Source organism: Muntiacus reevesi, chromosome 15 (assembly GCF_963930625.1).
Source record: "Muntiacus reevesi chromosome 15, mMunRee1.1, whole genome shotgun sequence".
Taxonomy (NCBI): Eukaryota; Metazoa; Chordata; class Mammalia; order Artiodactyla; family Cervidae; genus Muntiacus; species Muntiacus reevesi.
In genome coordinates this window covers 24,664,530-24,690,351 of record NC_089263.1, presented here as the reverse complement: position 1 = coordinate 24,690,351, position 25,822 = coordinate 24,664,530, and the positions used below count along the sequence as shown (strand labels likewise).

Below are 25,822 nucleotides of genomic sequence, written 5' to 3'. Positions count from 1 at the left end.
TGGTTAAGACTTTGATTTCCAACTCATAGGGTGTGGTTTCGATTCCCTAGTTGGAAAACTAAGATCCCACATGCCTCATGGTCAAAAAACTAAAACATGAAAACAGAAGCAATATTGCAACAAATTCCTTAAAGACTTTAAAAAAGGTCCGCATCAAAAAAATCTGTTAAAAAATGGGTTTTAAGTGAATTTTATTTTTTAAGATTTTATAGATCTTCTAAATTTAGTAAGATGGGCTGTTTTATAGTAATAATAATAATAAATGATTAAGAAAAAAGGCTGGCCTGTGATGTTTGTATTTTAAAAAGTGGGCTTCATACAACTGGGGAATTTTCCCAGTTCACACCTCATTCTCCAACCATGTCAGAAACATGAGCATGTTGTACTTAAATTCAGCCTTTAGAATCCTGCTCCTGATTACCAAATTGAGGAAAAATGCACATGATGATGCTAGACATTTAATTGTCAAACGTTTGGCAGAGATGCAACATTTCCTTCCAAATTAACTGCCATTGAATCATGAGAATAAACACACCATCTTCTTGTGCCTAAAGGGAAGGCTGTAAATGAGTATTTCTTGCATAAACTTGTTGACTCAGAAGATAGAGCTTCATTTCCAGTAAGGTGTCATCTATAAACAAAGGGCTAAGGGCCTATAACAATAAAGTCATACGGGGGTCCAGCAGGGATGTCAGAAAAAAGGAATTAGGGGGCACAAGAACTGCCCTTACCAGGCCTGAGTCTCACCAGGGGTATAGAGAGGAGTGGGCCACGAGGTGCCCCTAGTTTTCCTGCCCACCTCAAGACTCTTGAGTCCATGCTATCTCCCCTTGACAGAAGAGGGATGTCATTGGAAAGCAGTGGACTGTTTTCCAAAGGAAGTTCAGAAGACTGACCCTCTCATTCTCTCTGTGGTTTAGCTGTGGCTCTTCCATACTATCTTTAGCTTTCAGTAATAGAAAGTTCAGGCTCAGACGGTAAAGAATCCGCCTCGCGATGCAGGAGACTCAGGTTCAAACCCTGGGTCAGGAAGATCCCCTGGAGAAGGGCATGGCAACCCTCTGCAGTATTCTTGCCTGGAGAATCCCCACAGAGTTGCCTGGTGGGCTATAGTCCATGGGGTCACACAGAGTCAGACATGACTGAAGGGACTTAGCATGCAGGCACATACAAAGTTCAGAAATAAATGACATGCTTCATTGACTGACTTCTCCCCCATTTCTCGTTCCTAGAAGCTATAAATCCTCACTGGTACAGAACAGGCATCTAAAAAGTAGGGCTGTGTCTAACAGCCCACCTGTCACCCATCCCTGCTCTGGGGCTACACTGTCTCTCCAGCTTCTGGTCACAATACTTCTGTCTTGGGTAGGCTGGGCACTGGCTGACACCAAGATGCCAGCTTGTGGCACCACGAATGTGGCTTGTGCTCGTGCTTGTGGCTGCCACGATGCCAATTCATCACTCATCATAGCCAGTCCCCCGGTAGCGCTCACATCCCGATTCTGCTGTCACTTTTTACCACCATCAGTGTCTTGCTGCTTTCTGCTCCACATTCTTCTCCAATGACGACCAGCCTCCACCTGGCCTTGCTCAAAATAACTTGTCTCAAAGTAACTAGCTCACAAATAACCTCCTTCTACGTGGTCCTTGGGAACTTCATCCTTTGTAGTCAAAGACCGGCATCCTCAGCTGTCCACGTCTCACAGACTCTGTGATCTGGCTGCTTCCACCTCCCTGACTGTGACTCCCTTCCCAGGAGAGGATGCTCGTTTCTCCAGCAGCCCCCAGTCACGGACCCTGGACCCCTCCAGACACTGCCTTCATACAACCCTCCTGTTACGTGCACGCTCAGTTGCTTCAGTCGTGTCCGACTCTTTGCAACCCTATGGACTGTAGCCTGCCAGGCTGCTATGTCCATGGCATTCTTTAGGCAAGAGTACTGGAGTGAGTTGCCATGCCTGCCTTCAGGGGATCTTTCCAACCCAAGGATCGAACCAGCATCTCCTGCACTCCTGCACAGGCAAATTCTTCCTGAGCCACCAGGTAAGCCTGACCTTCCTGTTACAGGTGCTCAAAAGTCTCTTCTTCTAGCACTTACTCCAACCATCTTCCCTCCTTGGCCCCACCTGTCCCTATGCTTTTGCTCTATTGCTACTTTTCATTTTGCCAAAGCACAGCCTTGACCATATTTCAAGCTCCTTTTCCAAAAAACCTCAAAGGCTGGTCACCAATTTCAGGGCCTGTGGGGTCGCAGAGTCAGACATGACTTAGCAACTGAACAGTAACAATAACAACTGGCAGCTGAGGCTCCGTATGTCCAGCTCTAGTTTTTGCTATGATGCTGGTGACAGCTACCCCAGCACTCGTCAACAGACACAGAATCATCCCATTCCTGAGCTGGCCTCTTGGCATCTGAACTCTGCCTGGCTGCAGGTGTCCCATGCAGGGTCTGGGCTGTGGTCAAGGGGAGGGGAGAAGTGCTGGGGTCAGCTGAGATGTTGAGTCTTACAGGATTTTAGATTTCCCCTCTATGGAGAGGAGGGGCTGGCTTGGGGTAATGCTGAAGGTTCTCTTTGACTCTGACTTTCTTGGTCTGACACCAGCTCAGAGTTTGGCCATGGGATCATTTTGACATACCTGTTGAGCACCTGTTGAGTGCCTGACAGTATGCTACAGAGTAGAGATTCAGCGTGCATGCCACCAGCTCCTGCTCTCAAGGAGTTGCCAGCAGGTGGGGGAAGCAGAGAACCAGAGCATCACAATGCCAGGTGGTAAGTGTTACAACAGAGAAAAGAACAGACTGCTTTGAGGAAGGGCGGGTGGCCAAGGCTGGATGCCAGGGCTGGCAGGAATGGTGTCAGAAGGGAATGCTTCCTGGCAGGAACCTCAGCATTTCTCAAAGTGGTTTTTAATAGGAACGGAATAACTCCAGCTATTTAAACAGATCTCAGTGATTTCCTAATTGGTTTCACAAGCCCGTTTTGCCCCACATTCAATTACCTTTTCTTTGGAAATACGCTCCACTAACGCCAGGTCTAAATAAACCCCGAGTCATATAAACAACTCACAAGTGAAGCGTAACTGGAGACTGCTGTTTCAGATGAAGTTTAGAGTTGTTGGCCAGAAAGGCTTCTTCATGTTTAACTAAAGGGTTGCATTAACCCTGTGCAAACACTCATGGAAAGTTGGGTTGTTTTTCAGTAATGCTGGGTGGAGTCTATCCTGGGACTCACATCTTCACATGAGAATTAAGACATATTTTTTTTCTTTTTTTGCATTCCACCAAACACAGGGGAAAAAAACAGCCACTTGTTCACAGCATGTTTCCAAAGTATTCTCTGGGGGACAGTTAAAAGTTTTAGGGGGAAAAAAACGATTCTCTGGCCAAATACATTTGGGAAACATAGTTTAAACAAAGACAAAGAAGTTTCATCACTGTAGGCATGCTCAGGAAACATGGAACTTTGGAGTACAAGTCTCTAAGAGAGAGAAGTGAAGTGAAGTGAAGTGAAAGTCACCCAGTTGTGTCCGACTCTTTACGATCCTGTGGACTATACAGTTCCTGGAATTCTCCAGGCCAGAATACTGGAGTGGGTAGCCTTTCCCTTCTCCAGGGGATCTTCCCAACCCAGGGATCAAACCCAGGTCTCCCGCATTGCAGGCAGATTCTTTACTAGCTGAGCCACAAGGGAATCCCTAAGAGAGAGAAAGGTACCCTAATTATTGACCAGGGACTCCTTTCTTTATGAAGTATCTCTGAGACTGAGATCTCAGGATATACTTTAGGAAATGCTGACTTGTAGGTGTTTTGCATTTTAGGGTTCCTGCTGGTGACCTTAAAGACCTGGATCTCCCACTTACAAAGCAAAGCTTAGAAGTACAACAGGTGCTTTGGGGTCAAAAGAGCAACCTGAGACCACGTGAGTAACTACCTGTCCCTCCCAAGTTACTGTGGAAACTCCCAGAATCTGAGATGAGAGACAAACACCTCAATATCAGAAACCAGGGAGGATTGTTTGGGCAAGATGGGGTGAAGGGGAGTGCTAAGGAAGCACATGAAAGAAAAGAGAGGCTGTGGAAGGGTCCCCAGCAAGACCAAACTACAAGCTCAGAACTGCTTTGGCTTGACAGTGGCAAGAACGGGGGCAAGTCTTGAGGGAGTGCACCTTCCAGGTGCTCAGTGGTAAAGAATTTGTCTGCCAATGCAGGAGACGGGGGTTTGATCCCTGGGTCAGGAAAATCCCCTGGAGGAGGAAATGGCAATCTACTCAAGTATTCCTGCCTGGAGAATCCCATGGACAGCGGAGCCTGGCAGGCTATAGTCCAAAGGCTTGCAAAGAATCAGATGCACTCAGTAACTGAGCATGGACAAAGGAAGGGCTTAAGTCTGCAAACTGAAAGGGCCCACCTGGCACTGAGACGTGATATCAGATATGGAGGAAACATAGTCCAGAAGCCAGCAGAGGTGAGCAAGTAAACCAGGAAGATGGAAGAATTGTCAGTAACAGAGTCCTGGACTTGACTGCAAATGGCAAACCTGTTTCTTGAAAGACAGATGAATAACATAAATTAATGACCACATGCTCCAGTCCATGGGGTCGCAAAGAGTCAGACATGACTGAGCAACTGAACAACAACAACGTATCTAAAATCTAAATCGCAAATCCAAAGTCCCATATTATTTGCACATTTATTGACAGGTGTGGGGTAGGCAATCTCTCATAGTTTCTAAAACACATGGATTCTGGGGTATGGCCTCCATGGGGTTGAATTCCAGCATCCTCATCCACCAGCTATGTATCCAGCATGGCCCAGCCCTTACCTGTTTTCTCCCATCAGCTCACATCTCCCTGCTGTCTGTATACTCGACACGCACCCCTCCATCTGCATGGCCACTGCCTTCGTTCAGGCCTCACAATTTCTCCTGGGTCAGTCCTCTCTGGGCTCCCCCACCATCAGGCCTACCTTTGTCCCTCCTCTCACTTCAATCCAGCTTCTAGAATGATCTTTAAGAACTTTCAGTGGCTTTTAGTAACACTCCATAGAGAGCAGAGGAGGGTCCAAACCCCCAGGCTTAGCATACAAGGCCTCGCCTCCAGGATCTGAGTCTACCCACCTGTCCGGCCACACTCCCTCCAGCCACAGTCAATCACATGATTCCCAAGGCAGCACCTCTCTTCTCCCCGACATCAGAGCATCAGTAAGGCCTAGATTCATTCCCAGACTTGGCTGCTTACTAACTGTGTGAACTAGGCTGATTAAGTTGCTATGCTGACCCTTCAGCATGTGACCTGCAGGATGGAGGTTATCACAATGCCTGGACCTCATGAGAGTTGTTGTGAACACTGAAGTGGGCTTCCCTGGTGGCTCAGATGGTAAAGAATCTGCCTGCAATGTAGGAGACCTGGGTTCAATTCCCAGTTCAGCAAGATGCCCTGGAGAAGGGCAAGGCAACCCAGTTCAGTATTCTTCCCTGGAAAATCCCACAGACAGAGGAGCCTACAGAAGCAGGTTATAGTCCATGGGGTCGCAAAGAGTCAGACACAACTGAGTGACCACTTTCACAAACACTGAAGCACAATGCACAGAGTCCTTAGCATAGTGATTCGCACGTTGTGAACACTCTGAAATGAAGACCATGGTCATTACATAAGACATCTCTGCATGCCTAGAAAGCAATTTTTTCCACCTAGAAAACTCCTTTATGTTCACATTTCAGCTCAAACATTACTCTCCACCTATTAGACTTTCAGCGAGGCTTGGCCACAGAGCATAGGAGACAGCAGACAACCTTGACACTCCCAGTAGACGGGATCTCTTGTCCATGTGCTTCTCTCATGAGTCCTCTGTGTGACCCTTGATCTAGGGCTTTGCAATGACCCACACGCCTGTCTCCTCCACTGTCCTGTGACTTCTTTTAGTTTAATTAAATATTAACTTGTTTACTTATTTTGGCTGTGCTGGGTCTTCATTGCTGTGTGCAGGCTTTCTACAGTAGCAATGAGGTGGGGTCACACTCTTGTGGAGCATAGGCTTCTCATTGCAGTGGCTTCTCTTGTAGAGCACAGGCTTCGGTAGTTGTGGTGCACAGGCTTAGTTACCCCAAGACATGTGGGATCTTCCCAGACCAGGGATGGAACCAGTGTCCCCTGCATTGGCAGGCAGATTCTTAAGCAATGAACTACAAGGGAAGTCCACACTGTGAGCTTCTAAAGGGCAGGTGCTATATCAGACTCTCCCTAGGTTCCCCAGGAACTAGGAAAGTAACTGGCCCATGGCTTGTGCTCAGAAAGTATCCACTGAAAGAAATGGAAGAGTGGCTTTGCCCTGCTTGATAATGAGGAGGATGGAAGAGGTGGCCAATGCTCCATCTCACAAGTTAAGATCATGGCTCTGATGTCCAACCAGAATATCAAACATCAATATGTCCATCTTGGACAGGACAGAATGACTGAGGGTTGGTGAGAGGAGGGAATCCAGCCTTGTGGGTGCATAGCTTCCAACAGAAGAGCAGTCTTTGGAGACTTTCAAATGAAGGGGAAAAAAAAAAAAACACAACAAACACAGTGTTCAACCGGAAAACTGTGAGAAGCGCGGGGCTGTTGTGGATGAGCTCATGGTGGGGCTGAGCTGTCTGCTGAAATGGCAACACTGGCCTGACCACTGCAGATTATAGCCAAAACCCTGAAATAACCTCAGGCCTCTGGCATGCTGTGGCCAAGGCTTACTGAAAGTCCAGCAGCATCATGAAGGAAAGCATCAGCCTTGCCGATGAGAAAGCACCAGAGGCCGCCAAGAACCAAGCCTCTTCCTGATCAGGATGGTCCCAGAGGGAGGTAACCCGATCTCAGTCAAGCACACCCCCCTCCACCGGGGCAGATCCTGGCTCTCCTGTGCAGACACACAGCCAGTTAATCAGACATTTTCCACGGATTATTCTGTGGTGATGAACCAAGCACATCAGATGATGATGACTAGAGGAGAGGTCCCTGTGATAGACATGGAGTCTGGCTCAAAGCAGGATGCCAGTCTGAAAAATGCAAGGCGCTGGGGCAGTGACCATGGGGTGGAGGCAATTCCCATCTTCAGAATTCCAAAGCTACCCCTGGACTCTAAGCATACCTCACAAACTGGAAAATGCAACCTGCCGTTGGTGACCTCTTCTGCACCGAGGGTGATGTCTCCTTTGCTACGTTGAATACAGAGTATTGACTTCTTTAGAAGGAAGGATTAGACAGAGCAACTGTAGAACTCTGTTTTTTCTTTAGTCACACACCAGATTTTTTTTTAAATTTTTTAGCTGCACCCATGTAGCATGCCAGAATCTTAGTTCCCCAACCAGGGATGGAACCTGTGCCGCCTGCAGTGGAAGCACAGATTCTTAACCACTGGACCACCAGGGAAGTCCCTAGCTCAAATATTTCAAATGAAGCTTATACGGTATACTGGTGGTTCAGATGGTAAAGAATCTGTCTGCAATGAGGGACACCTGGGTTCAATCCCTGGGTCGGAAGATCCCCTGGAGAGGGCAATGGCAACCCACTCCAGTATTCTTGCCTGGAGAATCCCATGGACAGAGGAGCCTGGTGGGCTACAGTCCATGGGGTTGAAAAAAGTCTGATATGACTAAGCGACTAACATTTCACTTGCATAGAGTATACAATGCTGTGAGGCTAACTGGGAAAGTCACTGTGTAATAGAAAGGGTTTATGGAATATAGCAGAATTTTGGGGGATGTTAATATTTACGATGGAGTCAACAGGTACCAGGTAAAGTTTGCCTGCATAACTTGTTGGTTCAGAAATAAGCACAAGTGTTGCCAGGGGGCTGTCAAAGAATTATTCACAAGGTCCTTGCTGCTTCACAAAATCTACTGCTCCTACTCACCTTTAGAGACTTCTAAGGTCGCCTGTAGGTATTCTGAGCAACTTTGGTGCTTAGGCACCTTCATATCTCCTAACCAAGTCACTGTTTATAATTAAGGAGTTTGAGCCCATGAGCAAGTAGGGACAGCATTCCTCGTGGACATTTACAAGGCGTCATTCAAGCATCAAGTGAGTGGCCGTTCCAGTGCTCCGGTACCATGACCTTATTATAGAGTAAGCATGCCAATGACCTCATTCCAGCCACCTCATCTATGTCAGATGACTGTCTGTGCCATCTCAGAAGATTTCTGGGAAAGTGGATTCTATAAACATCTTTGGAAATTCTGGCAAAGAATTCTTTCAAAACCCATTCCCCTTAGGTTAACAACTATTTTTTTTTTTTAATCTAGGGAAGACCCTTTTCTTCTTTCCTTTCACACATCCATCCACCCATCTGGTCTGTTGTTGTTCAGTTACACAGTCATGTCCGATTCTTTGTGACCCCATGGACTGCAGCACACCAGACTTCCCTGTCCACCACAATCTCCTGGAGAGTGTGTGAAATAGTAATACATTTTATGTGCCAGGTCTGAGCTCACCACTGGGTTGAGAAAATGAAGCATGCATTTGGCCTTGAGGGCTCTAAATGTAAGTGAAAAATAGTGTATGATATGTGTAATGAATGGAGTTATCAATCACGTAAATACAGTCCACGCTATATCTAAAATGGATAACCAACAAGGACCTAGAGTAGAATAGCAGAGAGAACTCTGTTCAATGTTATGTGGCAGCCTGGATGGGAGAGGAGTTTGGGGAGAATGGGTACAAGTATAAAAATGGCTGAGTTACTCTGCTGTGCCCCTGAAACTATCACAACATTGCTAATTGGCTATACTCCAATATATTAAAAAAAAAGTTTAAATAGAAAAAAGCATGGAGTTATTAATCAAGAAACAGCATTAACAGCCACAGAACAAGACATATAGCAATTCATGATGCTGGAGGCATGATTGAATCGTCATGTGTGGATACAAGCTTAATTTCCAAAACTTCTATCTTTATAGAAACACAGCAACTAAATACAACCACCAAACCAAAAAAACAAAAATAAAAACAAAAACCAAAAACCACACACACAACAAACAAAATGGCACAATTTCTGAATTCATAGCAAACCGCTCAATCCAGTGGTATGAAATGTTGTTTAGAAAATTCTACTTGGTTGCCTAAAAATCCCATTTTCTCTGATGATGAAAGTCATGTAAAAACTTGGAAAATGCAAGACCAAAGAGAGAAGAAAAAAGTAACCAATAATCTACTACACAGAAATATGATTACTATTCTATGTACAATTTTTCAACACATAGATACACCATTCATTTATAATCTAAAAATAAAAGCGGGATCATGATTGCATAACCTGTCATTCTTTTTAATACTTCTTAGCACTTTGCTTCATTCTTTTTTTATTTTTAAAGATTTATCTGTTTATTTGGCTATGGCACGTGGGATCTTTGATCTTTATCATTTTGGCACACAGAATCTTTTAACTGCAGCATGTGAATTCTTAGTTGTAGCATGTGGGATCTAGTTCCCTGACCAGAGACTGAACCCAGGCCCCCGCATTGGGAGTGGAATCTCAGCCACTAGACTACTAGGAAAGGCTCATGCTCCATTCTCAAATACCTTCTGAAAGCACGCCTGTTTATGGTTGTCCAGTATCCTGTCATGGCTTCCCTGGTGACTCAGACAGTAAAGAATCCACCTGCAATGCAGAAGACCTGGGTTCCACCCCTGGGTTGGGAAGATCCGATGGAAGAAGGCATGGCAACCCACTCCAGTATTCTTGCCTGGAGAATCCCCAAGGACAGAGGAGCGTGGTGGGCTATGGTTCATGCAGTCACAAAGAGTTAGTCACGACTGAAGCAACTAAGCATAGCACACAGCACAGTATCCTATCATATAGACATTTCATGCTAGTTTTAGCCAATTCTTTATTGTTGAAATTTAGATATACTTTGAAATTTGAAACAATTCAAGGTTTTCACAACAATGTTTAACCATACAATACACACATCTCTGATTAATTCCTGCATATTGACTGCACATTTTAAGGCATTTAATATATATTCTCAAGTTATTCTACAGAAGGTTTGTACTGATTTAAATTCCCATCAGCAGAATATTCACCTTCCCAGGTGAATACAGAACCCGCCTGCCATGCAGGAGACTTAATGAGACATAGGTTCGATCTCTGGGTCAGGAAGATCCTCTGGGGAGGGTATGGCAACCCACGCCAGTATTCTCGCCTGGGAAATTCCACGGACAGAGAAGCCCGGCAGGCTTCAGTCCATAGGGCTGCAAAGAGTCGGACATGACTGAATCGACTGAGCACACATGCACAGCAGGACACAAAAGTGTCCATTTTTCTGAACCTTCCCAATAGTGTGTATTTTGTCTTATAAATTTTTTGCTACTTGATAGGTAAAAGAAGATGGTAAAAAATTATTTTAACTTGCAGTTCTAATGAACAGGAGGCTGAATTCTTTCCAGATGCTTAGCATGTGTGTGTATTCATATTTGTAAATGTATGTAACACCCTGTTCAGAGCTTTTGCTCATTTCTTCCTATTCAGTGAAAAATCCGCCTTTTGGTCCAAATTGTGCCCTCTGGAACTATCCTAAGTAAGTTTAATTCCTCCTTCATATGACACCCCCTCAAATACTTGAAGACAAAAGTCATGCCTTGCTTTCTCCAAGATAAACACTCCCAGCTCCTTCAACTGTTTCTCATGCGGCAAAGTTTCAAGGGCAGTTGTTGGAGATTTAATGCCTCACAAGCCTTTCCGCCCTGTTAGCCTGTACCCTTCAGCTCTCTTGGGTATAGAACTCCACAGGACTCAAGAAAAGCGGGCCCTGAATCACTTTTTTAGAATTTTTCTTTTTGGCCACATGACAAGTGGAATCTTAGCTCCCCAACCAGGGATCAAACCCATGTCCCCTGCATTGGAAGAGTGGAATCTTAACCACTGGACCACCAGGGAAGTCTTGCCCTGAATCCTCCTGGCAGACTCTCTGCATGCAGTCACCTGCCTGTACCTTTGCCCTCAGCCTCCTTTCTTGTGATAGGCAGGCATGGCACTCAAATAAAATGGTAGAAAAGAGCACTTTGAGGTCAGAAACAGGAAGAGAAGTTTGCCTGGTATAACAAGGATGATGAATTCAAATGAGGAGAGCATCAAGAAGGAGATGGTCCGCTGGTCCCAAGAGGCTGAATTTGGCAGGACCGGGGGAACTTTCTAGAGTCTCATCTGGGGAGCCTCTCCCGACGCTGGGGCAGGTAAAGGACCCCGCCTCCATCCACAGGGCTGACTGCCTGGTCACACCCTCCTGGAGTCATCTGTGTACCTGCTTGTCCCTCACCAACACATCTTTGCATTCCCCAAGGGCTGGGCCTCAGTCTAGTGCCCAAGAGCCTTGCTTAGCAGATGGCTTGGTTGAGGCCATCACATGTCCCAGAGAGCCATGGCTAGAAATCTTTCACCAGGCTGCCCACAGCCCTTTGCTCTTCTTTGCTTCTCATCAAACAACCTTCCAGCATAAATCTGTTGTCTCAAGTACTTTCAAACCTCATAGATTTCCCGGACAATAGCCATGGGCATCCACGCCAGTGACAAGGAAGCCCCAGGGCATCACAGAGTTGTACCTGATTAACATGTCAGCTTTGGAGGACTCTCTTTAAGAATCCTGGGTCTGATGAGTTCTGCAGCATGGTCAAGACTATGGAACTACAAAGCTAGGGTCCAGGCTCTGGACACTGTAAACGAATCACTGCCTTCTGAGTTCCGGTCTTTGAGCTCAACCTTAAGGCAAGCAACACCTTGATGATTTTATGCATTATGATCTAAGTATGGGCTTCCTAGGTGGTGTAGTAGTAAAGAATCTGCCTGCCAATACAGGATATGCAAGAGATGCAGATTCCATCCCTGGGCTGGGAAGATCTCCTGGAGGAGGGAATGGCAACCCATTTTAATATTCTTGCCTGGAAAATTCCATGGACAGAGGAGCCTGGTGGGCTACCATCCATAGTGTCGCAAAGAGTAGGACAGGACTGAGCAACTGAGCACAGGCACGAGCATGGTCTAAGTAGAAAAACATATACAAATAAGATATACTATAAATAAATCCGATATATCAATATCTATGTATATCTCAAACATTAAACATTGCCAACTTATCGCAAGATTAATATAAAACCTCACAGTAAAGACCTATTTACCTCAGTTCTTATTACCTGATACATTGCACCTGGATTTCAACAAAGATTTACAAGATATGCTAAAAGGCAGGAACAAACATAGCTCAAAGAGACAACTAAATATCAGAACCAGACTCAGATATGACATGGATTTTGAAATGACTAGGCTGGGAATTTAAAATAACTATGATTAATATGTTCAAAGCGCTAGTGGAAGAAGTAGATAAAATTAAGAACATATGGGTAATGTAAACAGAGAGATTGAAACTCTAAAAAAGAATAAAAAGGAAATGCTAGAAAAACAAAAAAACACTAACAGAAAACAATGCCTTTGACAGTCTCATCGACTGGATATACTCAAGAAGAGAATTAGTGAGCTTGCAGATATATCAATTGACATTTCCAAAACTTAAATGCAAAGACAAAAAACAATAAAAAACCCAGAACAGAATACCCCCAAACATTAGTCCAGTTTCAAAAGATATACGTGTAATTGGAATACCAAAAGGAGAATAGAATGAAACAAAAGAAATATTTGAAGAAATAATGTCCAAGAATTTTCCAAAGTTAATGACAGACCCCAAACCACAGATGCAAGAAGCTCAGAAAAAATACCAACCAGTACAAATAATCAACGGGGCTTCCCTAGTGGCTCAATGGTAAAAATCCACCTGCCAAGTAGGAGATGCAGGTTCAATCCCCAGGCTGGAGAGATCCCCTGGAAAAGGAAATGGCAACCCACTCTAGGAGTCTTGCCTAGAGAATCCCAAAGACAGGGGAGCCTTGTGGGCTACAGTCCATGGGGTCACAAAGAGTTGGACACAACTCAGGGACTAAACAACAACAACAACGATAACCAAAAAATCCCACAAAAACTAAACAAACTATACTATCATATTCAAACTGCAAAAATCCAAAAACAAAGAAAAATCTTGAAAGAAGCCAGAAAAAAAGTCCCACACTACATATAGAAAAATGAGGATAAGAATCACATAGACTTCTCATCAGAAACCATGCAAACAATAAAGTGAAGTGAATATTTAAAGTGTGGAAAGAAAATAACCACCAACCTAAAATTCTATATCCAGTGAAATTATCCTTCAAGCGTGAAGGAGAAATAATGACCTTCTATGAAAAACAAAAATGGTGAGAATTTATCACCAGCAGAGTTGTCCTGTAAGGAATGTTAAAAAGAAGGTCTTCATGAAGAAGGAAATTATACAGATCAGAAACTCAGATCTCCACAAAGGAAGGAAGAGCATCAGCGAAGGAATATAATTAAGGTAAAATAAAATATTCACACACTATAAAATTTGCCATCTTAAAGAATACAATTCAGTGGTTTTTAGTAGATTCGCACAGTTATGCAGCTATTACTACTATCTAAATATAGAACATTTTTGTCACCTCAGAAAGAAACACAACTCTGAATATTCATTTGAAGAACTGATGCTGAAGCTGAAGCTCCAACTCTTTGGCCACCTGACTAGAAGAGCCTACTCATTGGAAAAGACCCTGTGCTGGGAAAGATTGAAGGCAAAGAGAGAAGGGGATGGTAGAGGATGAGATGACTGGATGACATCACTGACTCAATGGACATGAATTTGCGCAAACTCTGGGAGATGGTGGAGGACAGAGGGGCCCGGCGTACTGCAATTCATGGGGTTACAGAGTAGGACATGACTTAGCAACTGAACAATAATAACCCATTAGCAGTCACTCTCAATTTTTCTCTCGCCCCAGAACCTGGAAACCACAAATCTACTTTTTGTTTCAATGGATTTGCCTATTCTGGACGTTTCACATAAATGAAATTGTAATGTGGCCTTTTGTGTCTAACTTTCTTTTACTTAGCATGATGTTTTCAAGGTTCACCCATATTACAGCATGAATCAGTACTTCATTGCTTTTTCCCCTCTCTCTCCAGCCCTGGTATCTGCCAGTCAATTTTAATTGTGGGATAATTCTTTACAGTGTTGTTTAAGTTTCTTCTGTAAGCAGTGTGAATCAGCTATAAGTATACATATAACCCCTCCCTCTTTTTTTTTTCTTTTTTTTTCCCAACTGTCTTATCCTCTGTCATCCCCTTTTCCTCCTACCTTCAATCTTTCCCAGCATCAGGGTCTTTTCCAAGGAGTCGGTTCTTCACATCAGGTGGCCAAAGTATTGGAGTTTCAGCTTCAGCATCAGTCCTTCTAATGAATATTCAGGACTGATTTCTTTTAGGATTGACTGGTTTGATCTCCTTACAGTCCAAAGGACTCTCAAAGCTAAACAGTGTTTAACTTTATTCTTTCAGAAGATTTAGGGCTGATTGTATCTATCCTGAAGAAATCTTTATAACTATTAACTGTTAATTTGTATGAAGAAATATACAAAATAATTGAAAGGCATTTTTAAGTTTTAGACCTGGAAGGTCGCTATAAATTTCTTCTAGAGGATTAATGCTCTTCTCATTAGCTTTATTTTTTTTTTTCCTTATTTGTAAAAAAATTGTGATTTAATTATTTTTATTTTTTTCATTTATTTTTATTAGTTGGAGGCTAATTACTTTACAATATTGTAGTGGTTTTTGTCATACATTGACATGAATCAGCCATGGATTTACATGTATTCCCCATCCTGATCCCCCCCTCCCACCTCCCTCTCTACCCAATCCCTCTGGGTCTTCCCAATGCACCAGGCCCGAGCACTTGTGTCGTGCATCCAACCTGGGCTGGTGATCTGTTTCACCATAGATAATATACATAGCCTCCCTCCCACCTCTGCCATCACACTCTTCTAGATCATCACAGAATACTGAACTGAGCTCCCTGTGATATATAGAAGCTTTCCACTAGCTATTTTGCACATGGTATTGTATTAATGTATATATCAATGCTACTCTCTATTTGTCCCACCCTTTCCTTCTCCTTCACTGCTTTTTATTGCTGAATTATTATTAGCTTAGCTTAGTGCATTGAAGCTATCATAAGGGAATACCACTTTTTATTTATCCATAAATGTATACGTGTAATTTGATTCCATATTTTGGCCACCATGAATAATGCTGCTATGAACATTCAGGTACAATTTTCTTTGTGAATATAAGCTTTCAGTTCTCTTGAGTATATATCTTGGAGTGAAACTGCTGAGTCATATGGCAACTCTAGGCTCAACATTTTGAGGAACTTCCAGACTGTTTTCCAAAGCAGCTGCTTCATTTTACACCCCCACCAGCAAAGGATGAGGGTTCTGGTTGCTCCAAACCCTTACCAACATGCATTATTGTCTATTTTAACCATACTAGTGAGTGTGAGAGGTATTTCATCACTGTGGTTTTGATTTGCATTTCTCTGGCGACTTGAATACAATTATCATTTCAAATGTCCCTCTGACTTTCCAGAGAGCTCTCAGTGACAGATCACAGAAAGGATTTGTGAGGCGCCAATCACCTTTGCAGGATCACTCTTTTACAAACCTTTGTTTCAAGTAGCAAGATTTTTTTTTCCATTACAAAGACCATTACATTCTAACTACAATGGAAAATAAGAGTATTTTCCAGTCTCTTTATATAAGAATGCATTTCTAACAGGATATCATGGTGACATGAACCAGCATTCAATCCCCTGGGAATGAAGATGCAGGTTCTCCTTACCTGCTGGTGGCCAAGCCTTGATGTAGCCTGTGCAGTGGACCACAGCATACTGGGCTTCTCCTTCCTTCACAGGGCCAAGGCCATTCCTAGAGAAAGAACATCATGAGCAGGCTTTCAGCACCTGGGGGTGAGGCAAGGATGCCCATGACTCCTTTAGTACCTAAGCTTCTGGGTTCACCTGTTGACCTTGTGTTTCTGAATCTTCACTTCCCAGCATCCTCCTTTCCCTCCTCCCTCATAGTATGCATGTCCACAATAAATCCACCCAACACCTTTCTCAGCTGAGCCACAGTAACTCTGAAGTGTGAGTCTCTTGGTGCTTTCCATGGCTAACTTGTCTTCAAGTTCAGCTATTCCTTAGCTTAATGCATTGAAGCTATCTACTGGCATAGCCCCGAAACATCCATCATGCCTACTGGGACTTTCCTGGTGGTCCAGGGACTAGTACTCTGTGCTCTCAAAGCAGGGGGCCTAGATTCGATCCTTGGTCAGGAAACTAGATCCCACATGCTGCAACTAAAGATCCCATGTGCCACACCTAAGACCCAGCACAGCCGAATAAATATTTTTAAAAATAAAGATAAAAACTGAAAGGCCTACTGACCTGAACCTCTTCCTCATGGTGGTTAGTCTGTTTAGAGGAAGATGGTCCAAAGGAGCATTTCCACACCTAAGATGTGAGAAACACATTAGAACGGGTGAAGAGCCAGCCAACCTTATAAAGCCCACAGTGCTGCAGGCAAGTATATTGTTGTTCAGTCACTCAGTCATGTCTGACTCTTTGTGACCCTCTTTGGACTGAGGCACACCAGGCCTCCCTGTCCTTCACTATCTCCTGGAGTTTGATCAAACTCATGTCCATTGAGTCAGTGATGTCATCCAACCACCTCATCCTCTGCCACCCCCTTCTCCTCCTGCCCTCAGTCTTTCCCAGCATCAGGGTCTTTCCCAAAGAGTTGTCTCCCCGTATCAGGTGGCCAAAGTACTAAATCTTCAGCTTTAGCATCAGTCCTTCCAATGAATATTCAGGGTTGATTTCCTTTAGGACTGACTGGTTTGACCTTAAGGCAAGTATATGGACCTTATCTAATGTGACCACACTTACTCAGGTGAGCCATATAGCTAATTTCTTCCCAAAGTGCAGAAGCCGGGCTGCATGTCTATGATCATCACCGAAGGCAAGGGAGGGGACCCATTCTTCAGTGCACAGGTAGACGATCTCTGGCCCAGCCCAGGAGCCAGAGACCTATGGACAGACACATACTCCACCCTGCAGATCATTTCAGTGTAACTTGGGGGCTTTCAGGGAACAAGGGAAGGGTGGTGATGACAGCTACAGCATCTCTTCAGGCCCAAGCAGAGGCATCAACTCAAAACAGATGTTGCCAGTTGACAAACAGAATCATCTTCTCAGGCTTCAGACTAACAGTGTAGAAAGTCTCTCCTCCCCTGCAATGTTCTGGCACTAGTAATGAGCAAACCACTGTGAGCCTGTGAATGGCAACAGACAAACTGGGGACAGGAGGGGGATGAGTCTGGAATCAGATCTTTCTATGGGTCCTTCTCTGGGAGGCAGGGGGTGCGAGGTGTCCCATTGCCCTTTCAAGCAGCATCGTTTCTGCCTCCCTTCTCCATAACTGTCTCCACATCCCAGGCTCCAAGTATCCACAGCCTGCACTGTGGTCAACCTCTGACCTGTGTTCTCATTTCGCACTTCCATTTCCCAACTTCACAGTAGATGATGTCCTCAATGTCTCGGTATTCAGTGCAGCAAAGACAAGAGTCCATTTATATTCTGAGGCCTGGGGCAGCTGCCAGAATGGGCATGTTTTCAAAGCAGGATCCATCCAAGAGGTAGCTGCCTAGGGATGCTGGCACAGCCCTCTGCCCTCTGGCAGGTTGTGCCCAGTGTCTTCCTGAAACTAAGCTGCTTTATTTGGAGGGGAAGGCCATGCTCTCAGCAGATGGCAGTGCTCCTTGCCTCACAGGTAAATCCAGGTAGTGTGGGCGTGGCACTGGAAAAAGCAACCCAAAGGTACCAGGGCAGGGAGGGGACCACCTGGTTCTGGTCGATAGGTCAGTGATACTGGTATTGGAGAGCTTCCCAGGTGGCACAGTGGTAAAGAATCTGCCTGCCAATGCAAGAGACCTGGGTTTGATCCCTGGGTCAGGAAGATCTCTTGGAGGAATAAATTGCAATCCATTCCAGTATTCCTGCCTGGAAAATTCCATGGATAAAGGAGCCTCGCAGGCTTTAGTCCATGGGGTTGTAAAGAGCTGGAAACGACTAAGGAACTAGGCACAGCACAGTAATGATATTAGAGAGACTTCCCTTGTGGTCCAGTGGCTAAGACTCTGTGCTCCCAATGCAGGGGGCCTGGGGTCAATCCCTAGTCAGGGAACTAAATCCCACATGCTTCAATTAATACTTTGCATGCTGCAACTAAAGATTCTGCATGCTACAATGAAGATCAAATATCCTGCGTGCTATAAATAAGACCCAGCACAGACAAATAAATTAATTAAATAAGGGCACTGGAGGCTACTTAGGAATGAAATACTTCATACTTCCAATAAATTTATGCACAAGGCAACTTCTTAGAAGGTGCAATGAAGAATTCACCCTGTTGTGCTACAGTGAATGTCCCTCTAGCTAGGACGGGCATTTACTCTATTGGCCAAAGTACTGAGGAAAGCCCTTGCTGTGCTGGACTACATTAACTGATGCATTCTGTCCCTGGTGGACACTAATGCATGTGAGTCTGAGCCATTCAGCTTGCCCCTGCCGGCTGAACAGACGGAGTTGTGCAGTTGTTAGGTTGCTCAGTCATGTCCGATTCTCTGTGATCGCCAGGCTTCCCTGTCCTTCACCATCTCTCCGGAGTTTGCTCAAAGTCACATCCAAGGAGTCGGTGATGCCATCCAACTATCTCACCCTTTGTTGCCCCCTTCTCCTCCTGCCTTCAGTCTTTCCCAACATGAGGGTCTTTTCCAATCTCACAGATGTCAACCCTCAACTCTGTATTTTCAGCCTCAAGCTCTCCCATGAATTCCAGAATCGTACGTCCAACTGCCAACTCCTCATCTCCATTTACAGATGAGACAGACCAAGAAGGAGGTGACATGGGGCTGTAGTCAGGAGGTGACGTCACCAGGGTAAAGGTGTGATCTGAGACCCCCTCAGGATGCTCAGCAGCAGGGGGGGAAGGGAGTAGCCCCACCAGAGCCCCAGCCCACTGCTCCCCCAAACAGACCTCATCCTGCAGATGAAGGACCTCCGGGAACCCATGCACATCCTCATGGATGACTGCTGCCCTTCTTTCTTGACTGTCCCGGTCTTCAGGTCCAAGATCCGGCCTGAGACAGAGACAGAGAGAGAGAAAAGATATTTGCATGAACCTCTGTCTTTGATTGTGGGGTACAGGTGAGGGGAGAGCTCTCCAAGTGAAAACACATGGGGCCATGCAAATTGTTTCTTGGAATTCCCAACATTCTTTAAGCAATGAAATCCACACAATCCTAATGCTTTGTTTTCTTCAAAGAATTGTCCACACCCGCTGTCTCTGCTCTGTCCAATTCCATCACAAGTCCCCCCAGTTTGGCTTTGTCTTCCACGGCTTCATGGAAACGGCATTGCTAAATCCAAAACATGCTTTCCCTTTGACTTATCTGACTGTTTTTGCTGAGGCACAAAGATTCTTGAAAATCTTCCCTCCCCTTGGTTTCTGACAAGCACTCTCCACTCACATCCCCCAGAGGCTCCTCCCTCTCCCAGAGGCTCCAACCTCAGCCATCTTCTCTCCTTGTTCTATGTATCCCTTATGACAGGAGTCCCCAACCTCCGGGCCATGGACTGGTCCCTCCAGTCAGATCAGCAGCAGCATCAGATTAGAAATAAAGTACACAAGAAATGTAATGCATCTAAATCATCCCGAAACCATCACCTCTACCCTAACGAACCTACATTTACACCTCCAACACCAAGATCTAAACCACCAGTGGATGACTGCACACCTCAAAGGCAGCATCAACCACACCCAGACACCAGCTAAAGCATCTCCAGCCAACAACAATTGAAGTCAGAATTCTAAATGTCATTTCACCTTCCTCTCCCTCACCTCCCAAACACTCAGTCTTGCCATCTTGTCTGGCTCATCATTTATTCCTCAAGGGAGACTCACTTCCAGCCCTCAGCATCCTTTCTCCTTGATCCACCTTTCACATGACTGATGGCTTTCTAAACAAAACATATCTGACTGTGCACCTCTTGGTTTAAAACTGCATTGCTAGATATAAGTCCCTGTTGATTATTTATTTTATATGGTGTGTGTGTATTAGTCACTCTGTCATGTCCAACTCTCTGAGACCCCATGGACTGTAGCCCACCAGGCTCTTCTGTCCATGGTATTCTCCAGGTGAGAATACTGGAGTGAGTTGTCACTCCCTTCTCCAGGGAATCTTCCCAAACCTGGGATTAAACCCAGGTCTCTTGCATTGCAGGCAATTCTTTGCCATCTGAGCCATCAGAGAAGCTCCATATAGTGGTGTGTATATCCCGACCTCTTCATGTATCCCTACTGTAAAGCACAGAGAGCTCTACTCAATACTCTGTAATAACCTATATGAGAAAAAAATCTGAAAAAGAATAGATACACGTATTTGTTGTTCGGCTGCTCACTCATAACCAACTCTTTGCAACTCCATGGACTGTAGCCCGCCAGGATCTTCTGTCCATGGAATTTTCCAGGCAAGAATACTGGAGTGGGTTGCCATTTCCTACTCTAGAGGGTCTTCCTGACCCAGGGATAGAACCTGTATCTGCTATGTCTCCTACATTAACTGGCGACTCTTTACTGTTGCACCATCAGACAAGCCCAGATACATGTGTAACTAAATCACATTGCTGTACATCTGAAACTAATACAACATTGTAAACAATTGTACTCCAGTAGAAAATAAAAAACTTTTAAAACTGCACTGCGTACAGGAGCTCCTTAGAGAGTCTTTGGTCCCTGTCTGCCACTCAACCTCATTTCCCCTACACTTCCAAGTGTCCTGTCCAAGAGAAACATACTAAGAGCCACCTATGTGATTGTAAATGTTCTAACAGAAGCGGTTTTTAAAAAGTTAAAAGAAACGGGTAAAATTACTTCTAAAAATATACCCCAAACATTATCCTTTCAACATGCAATTCATGCAAAAATTATTAATGGGCTATGTCGCTTTTTCTCATACTATATCTTTGAAACTGGGGTGTATCTTACAGGAGCAGCACATTTCAGTTCCAACTGGCCCCGTTTTGGGTGCTCAGTACCCAGATGTGGTTAGAGAGTTCCACACAGTGCAGGGAGCAGCTCTGTGGACTGTGCCTCATCAGAGCCCTCAGCAGGCAGGTGTTTCTCTGTGACTGTGGCCTCATCAGAGCCCTCGGCAGGCAGATGTTTCTGCAAGCGCCCTGTGCCCTCCCACATTTGCAGATGTGGTCCTTCCTGCCAGAAATTCTCTCCCTGTCCACACAAGCTGTCGTCCTAGTGAATTCACCCTTCAGGACCACCTCATATGGCACAGCCTCTGGGAAATCTTTTCTAGGTTCTTCATGCAGAGCTTCATGTCTGTTTCTTCGTTCTTTCCTTTTTCCCTTCTTTCCTCCCTCCCTTCCTTCCTTCCTTCCAAGACGTCAGACATGACTGAAGTGACCCAGTACACACGCACGTACATTTACACTGTTATTACATATAGCCGTTACAAGTAATCAAGAAATTAATTAAAGTGTACAGGAGAGGGACTTCTCTGGCAGTCCAGTGGGTAAGACTCTAAGCTTCCACTGCAGGGCACAAAGGTTTGATCCTTGGTTGGGGAGCTAAGACCCTACATGATGTGAGATACAGCCAAGGATATGTACAAATGCTATACGATTTTATGTAAGAGATACTACCCCATTTCATAGAAGAGATTTGAGCCTCTGTGGATTTTGCTTTCTGTGTCAGGTCCTGCATGGGCACTGAGGCAGGACTATATATGCTAGTTGGACTGAGTCATTTTTACCTATCCACGAAAGGACTGTTTAACACAATTGGCATTAAGTAACATGCTAGTATGGGGGCTTCCCAGACGGTTCAGTGGTAAAGAATCCACCTGCCAATGCAGGAGCTGCAGGAGACAAGGGTTCGACCCCTGGGCCGGGAAGATCCCCTGGAGGAGGAAATGACTATCCACTCCAGTATTCTTGCCAAGAGAATCCCATGGACAGAGGAGCCTGGTGGGCTACAGTCCATGGGGTCGCAAAGAGTCCCACACAACCAAGCAACTAACACTTTTTTCTTTCATTGAATCTATCATGATAACCCTTCTGCTCCAAGCTTTTTGGTCCTTTGGCCATGAGACATGTGGAATCCCAGCTCCCCAACCAGGGATCGAACTCATACCACCCCACACCACCCCCTACTGCAGTGGAAGTCAAAGTCCCAGCCACTGGACCGCCAGGGAAGTCCCTGAATGGGTTTCTATCACTTGAAATAAAAAAGCCCTTGAAGAAGGCACCCCCCCCCCACCAGCCAAAATGACTCACACTCCCAAGCAGAGAAGAGGCAGAAGGGGCTTTGAATGGCGGGATCAGCTATCTTTCCCCATTACCTTCTGCTGCAGCAGCTGGGACCCTGCAGCCTTCATACCCCATGTGGACCAGGACTCTGTAGGGTGTGAGGTGCTCAGCTCCCTAAACACCAGCAATTACATCATGCCCACTACGGAGCCACACATCTTTAAGCAGGACATGTATCCCAGAATTCAAGCCTATCAGGGGCCCAGCTCTCAGTCTGCTGATCGGGGGTGGGGGAGACTCTGGCACTTCCCACGCAGAGGAGACCCTAGGTGTCTGTCAGCGATTCAGTGCTGTCTGCATCCCAGGTTTGACACCTGTCTATCAGATGTCTTCTTTTCACGGCTGTTTTAGTGGGAATTGTCACTGGCTTTGACATTCGCCAAACGGCAAACGGCTTCAGCTGAGAAAAGGGCCAGCCTGAGAGTCTGTCAAATTCCAAAGTGTGCTCTGAAAATAAATCACAGCTGTGAAGCATATGAGCCCTGGAACATGAGGAAATGAGAAAACACACTTCCACAGTCTGCTGTCGTGACCCCGAGGGATGACTCCTTCAGAGTTTATTTCTCTGTGTGCTTCTCCAATTTCCTCTGGCACAATGAACCCCCTTTCCAGGCTCCTTGGGAATGGAAAGCATGCCTACTTTCTGCAATAGGTGTGTTCCTGAGGGCTAATGGAAACTGGATTTTCAACAGATTTAATAGCAGAGAAGATGTATGGAGGTATGAGACTATCCCCTGGCCCTGGGCAGTGAGTCCCAGCATGATGGACTGAGAATCACTCCCTATGCCATGGACAGCTGGGAAGTGGGTTTACTGGGAAGTGGGTTTACTTATGATAGGGTTCCCCAGAATATGGAGACATACCCACTATTAATACTGCTCTTCCCATGTGGCACAAGTGGTAAAGTACCCGGCTGCCAAGGCAGGAGACACAAGAGACACAGGTTTGATCTTTGATCCCTGGGTTGGAAAGATCCCCTGGAGTAGGAAGTGGCAACCCACTCCAGTATTCTTGCTTGGAGAATCCCATGGAGAGAAGCCTGGTGGACTACTGTCTATGAGATCACAAAGAGTCAGATATGACTGAGCGTGTGCGTACACACACACACACACACACTGCTTTTACTTCTTTCTTGACACACAGAAACCTCAGGTCTGCTTAGAACCATGGGTCTGGATTTCTAGGGCAGGTCCCCAGTGGGTCCCTAAGATGCACCATCAACCAGACCAATGCTGACCCCTTCCAGAGCCTCCTCCCACCCCCAACCACATCCATTGGGTCAGGAGGACTCCCTCCTTGTCAATCCCATCACTGGCTGGTCCCACCATGAATCCCATCTTGCTTTCCTGCAGCCAGTGCCTAAATTCCCGGCCACTCCGTCACTTCTCCTCTCTGTCCTCTTTACCGCCATCCCAGCCCCCTGCCCCTCTCCTCCCTAATCTCCTCCAGGGTGCCCTCTGGAACGTCCACTCTGAAATAAACAACCGTTTACATCCTCAACTCCTTTCAGAAAGCCTGACCTTCTTTCTTGGTGGCATCACTTCTCAGAAGAAACCTGTTGTCTCATATCCTATGTGTTACGGGCTCAGAGGCAAGTCTGCCATCTTCCTGGGCATCCAGAGCCCTTCCAAGTCAGCACTCCTCTCACATTACCCTGGCTCCTCCCAGACACACCAGGTCAGCCTCATCCACCCACATGCCCTTGTGGTCTCTGGAGTCTTCCCACCTTAGGGTCACTCTCCTCTTTCATTTTAGACATCAGCACGTCACTCATACTCTTTCTCTTTGCCCTCAAGACGTGCTACCATCCATCATGGATGGGCTCGGCATCCATGTGAAGGATCCACCCAACCTCCCTACCTCTGTCCTTGCCTTCCTCAACTCTGAGCATGCTCCCCCCACTCCCTGGCAGACAGTACACCCACCACCATTTTGCGAAACTCACAGGCATCAACAACTGCTCCCTCTGAGGCTTTACATTCAGATATCCCCTTCTGGACCACAACATCCACATCCACTAGTCCCTTCACTCTGGCTCTCTGGCTTCATCGTTCTTTGAACGTAGTCAGTCCAGTGCCCAAAGCCTCCCACCCAATCAGCTTCCTTCTTTTAGGACAAAAGCCACAAGCTTTTTTCTGAGCTGGTCACCAGGGCAGAGGGCTCACATTACACAATGGCCCCTTTGCCAAAGAAGCCCCAGAAATGTTCCACACAACAGGCAGCTGCAGAAGCAGATATTTTGTCTGAATTCAATGTATGAAGGAGAACCGTTGACGACATAGCCCAAATCTTGGAGAGATTTGATGACATAGCCCAAATCTGAAGTTGTTGTTCTTCAGACAACTCAGTCTGTGTCCAATTCTTTGCGACTCCATGGACTGCAGCACACCAGGCTTCCCTATCCCTCACCATCTCCTGGAGGTTGCTCAAACTCATGTCAATTGAGTCGGTGATACCATCCAACCATCTCGTCCTCTGTTGCCCTCTTCTCTTTCTGCCTTCAATCTTTCCCAGGATCAGGATCTTTTCCTATGAGTCAACTCTTCACATCAGGTGGCCAAAATACTGGAGTTTCAGCTTTAGCATCAGTCCATCCAGTGAGTATTCAGGGTTGATTTCACTTAAGATAGACTGGTTTGATCTCCTTGCTGTCCAAGGGACTCTCAAGAGTCTTCTCCAGCACCACAGTTCAAAAGCATCAATTCTTTGGCACTCAGCCTTCTTTACAGCCCAGTTATCACAACCGTGCATGACTACTGGAATGACTATAGACTTGACTATATGAACCTTTGTCAGCAAAGTGATGTCTTTGCTTTCTAACACACTGTCTAGGTTTGCCACTTCAAAGTGAACAGGGCAGCAACAATAGGAGTCACAGCTCCTGTGTGTGCAAGTGTGGGAGAGGAGCAGGTCACCTTCTTTCTCTGTGTTTGGTCTCCTTCACTTGAAACAGGATCAGACCTGCCTGCTTTGACAGTTCTGTGGGGATTCAAAGACTTAAACAGAGGAGCTCAATAACCTCCTTTGAGAATTAGAATATAAGTGACTGGCAGGCTCCAGGCAGCCACTTTGTGAGCTTTAAGATAACTGTGTTGAAATACAGAGCAAAGGTCTGAGAAGCTCTCTTAGAGTTGGCCCAGCCCCTGCCTCTTGGCTGCTCTAAGAATAATGCACACAACACTGCCTCAGGCTAAAAGGTTGAAGAACTCCTTACTTTTTTCCTTAAAATAAAAAATTTTAAATTATAAAACTAAAGTGTTAGTCACTCAGTTGTGTCCAACTCTTTATGACCCCATTAACTGTAGCCCACCAGGCTCCTCTGTCCATGGAATTCTTCAGGCAAGAATACTGGAGTGGGTTGCCTTTCCCTTCTCCAGGGCATCTTCTCAACTCAGGGATTGAACCTCAGTCTCCTGCATTGCAGGCGTATTCTTTACCATCTGAGCCACCATGGAAGCCTCT

At 45.5% G+C, this 25,822-nt stretch overlaps 1 protein-coding gene across 7 annotated transcripts in view; it reads right to left on the bottom strand.

The window, feature by feature from the left end:
- Positions 1 to 25,822, bottom strand: part of ARNT2 (aryl hydrocarbon receptor nuclear translocator 2) — a 194,447-nt gene that overhangs the window by 68,573 nt on the left and 100,052 nt on the right. For all 7 annotated transcript variants that reach the window (XM_065905813.1, XM_065905812.1, XM_065905811.1 and 4 more), the window contains exons 6-8: positions 19,014 to 19,116; positions 16,364 to 16,429; positions 15,760 to 15,845 (exon numbers count right to left, since the gene is read on the bottom strand). In XM_065905813.1, the coding sequence (XP_065761885.1) occupies positions 15,760 to 15,845; positions 16,364 to 16,429; positions 19,014 to 19,116 (255 nt within the window). The remainder of the gene's footprint in view (positions 1 to 15,759; positions 15,846 to 16,363; positions 16,430 to 19,013; positions 19,117 to 25,822) is intronic.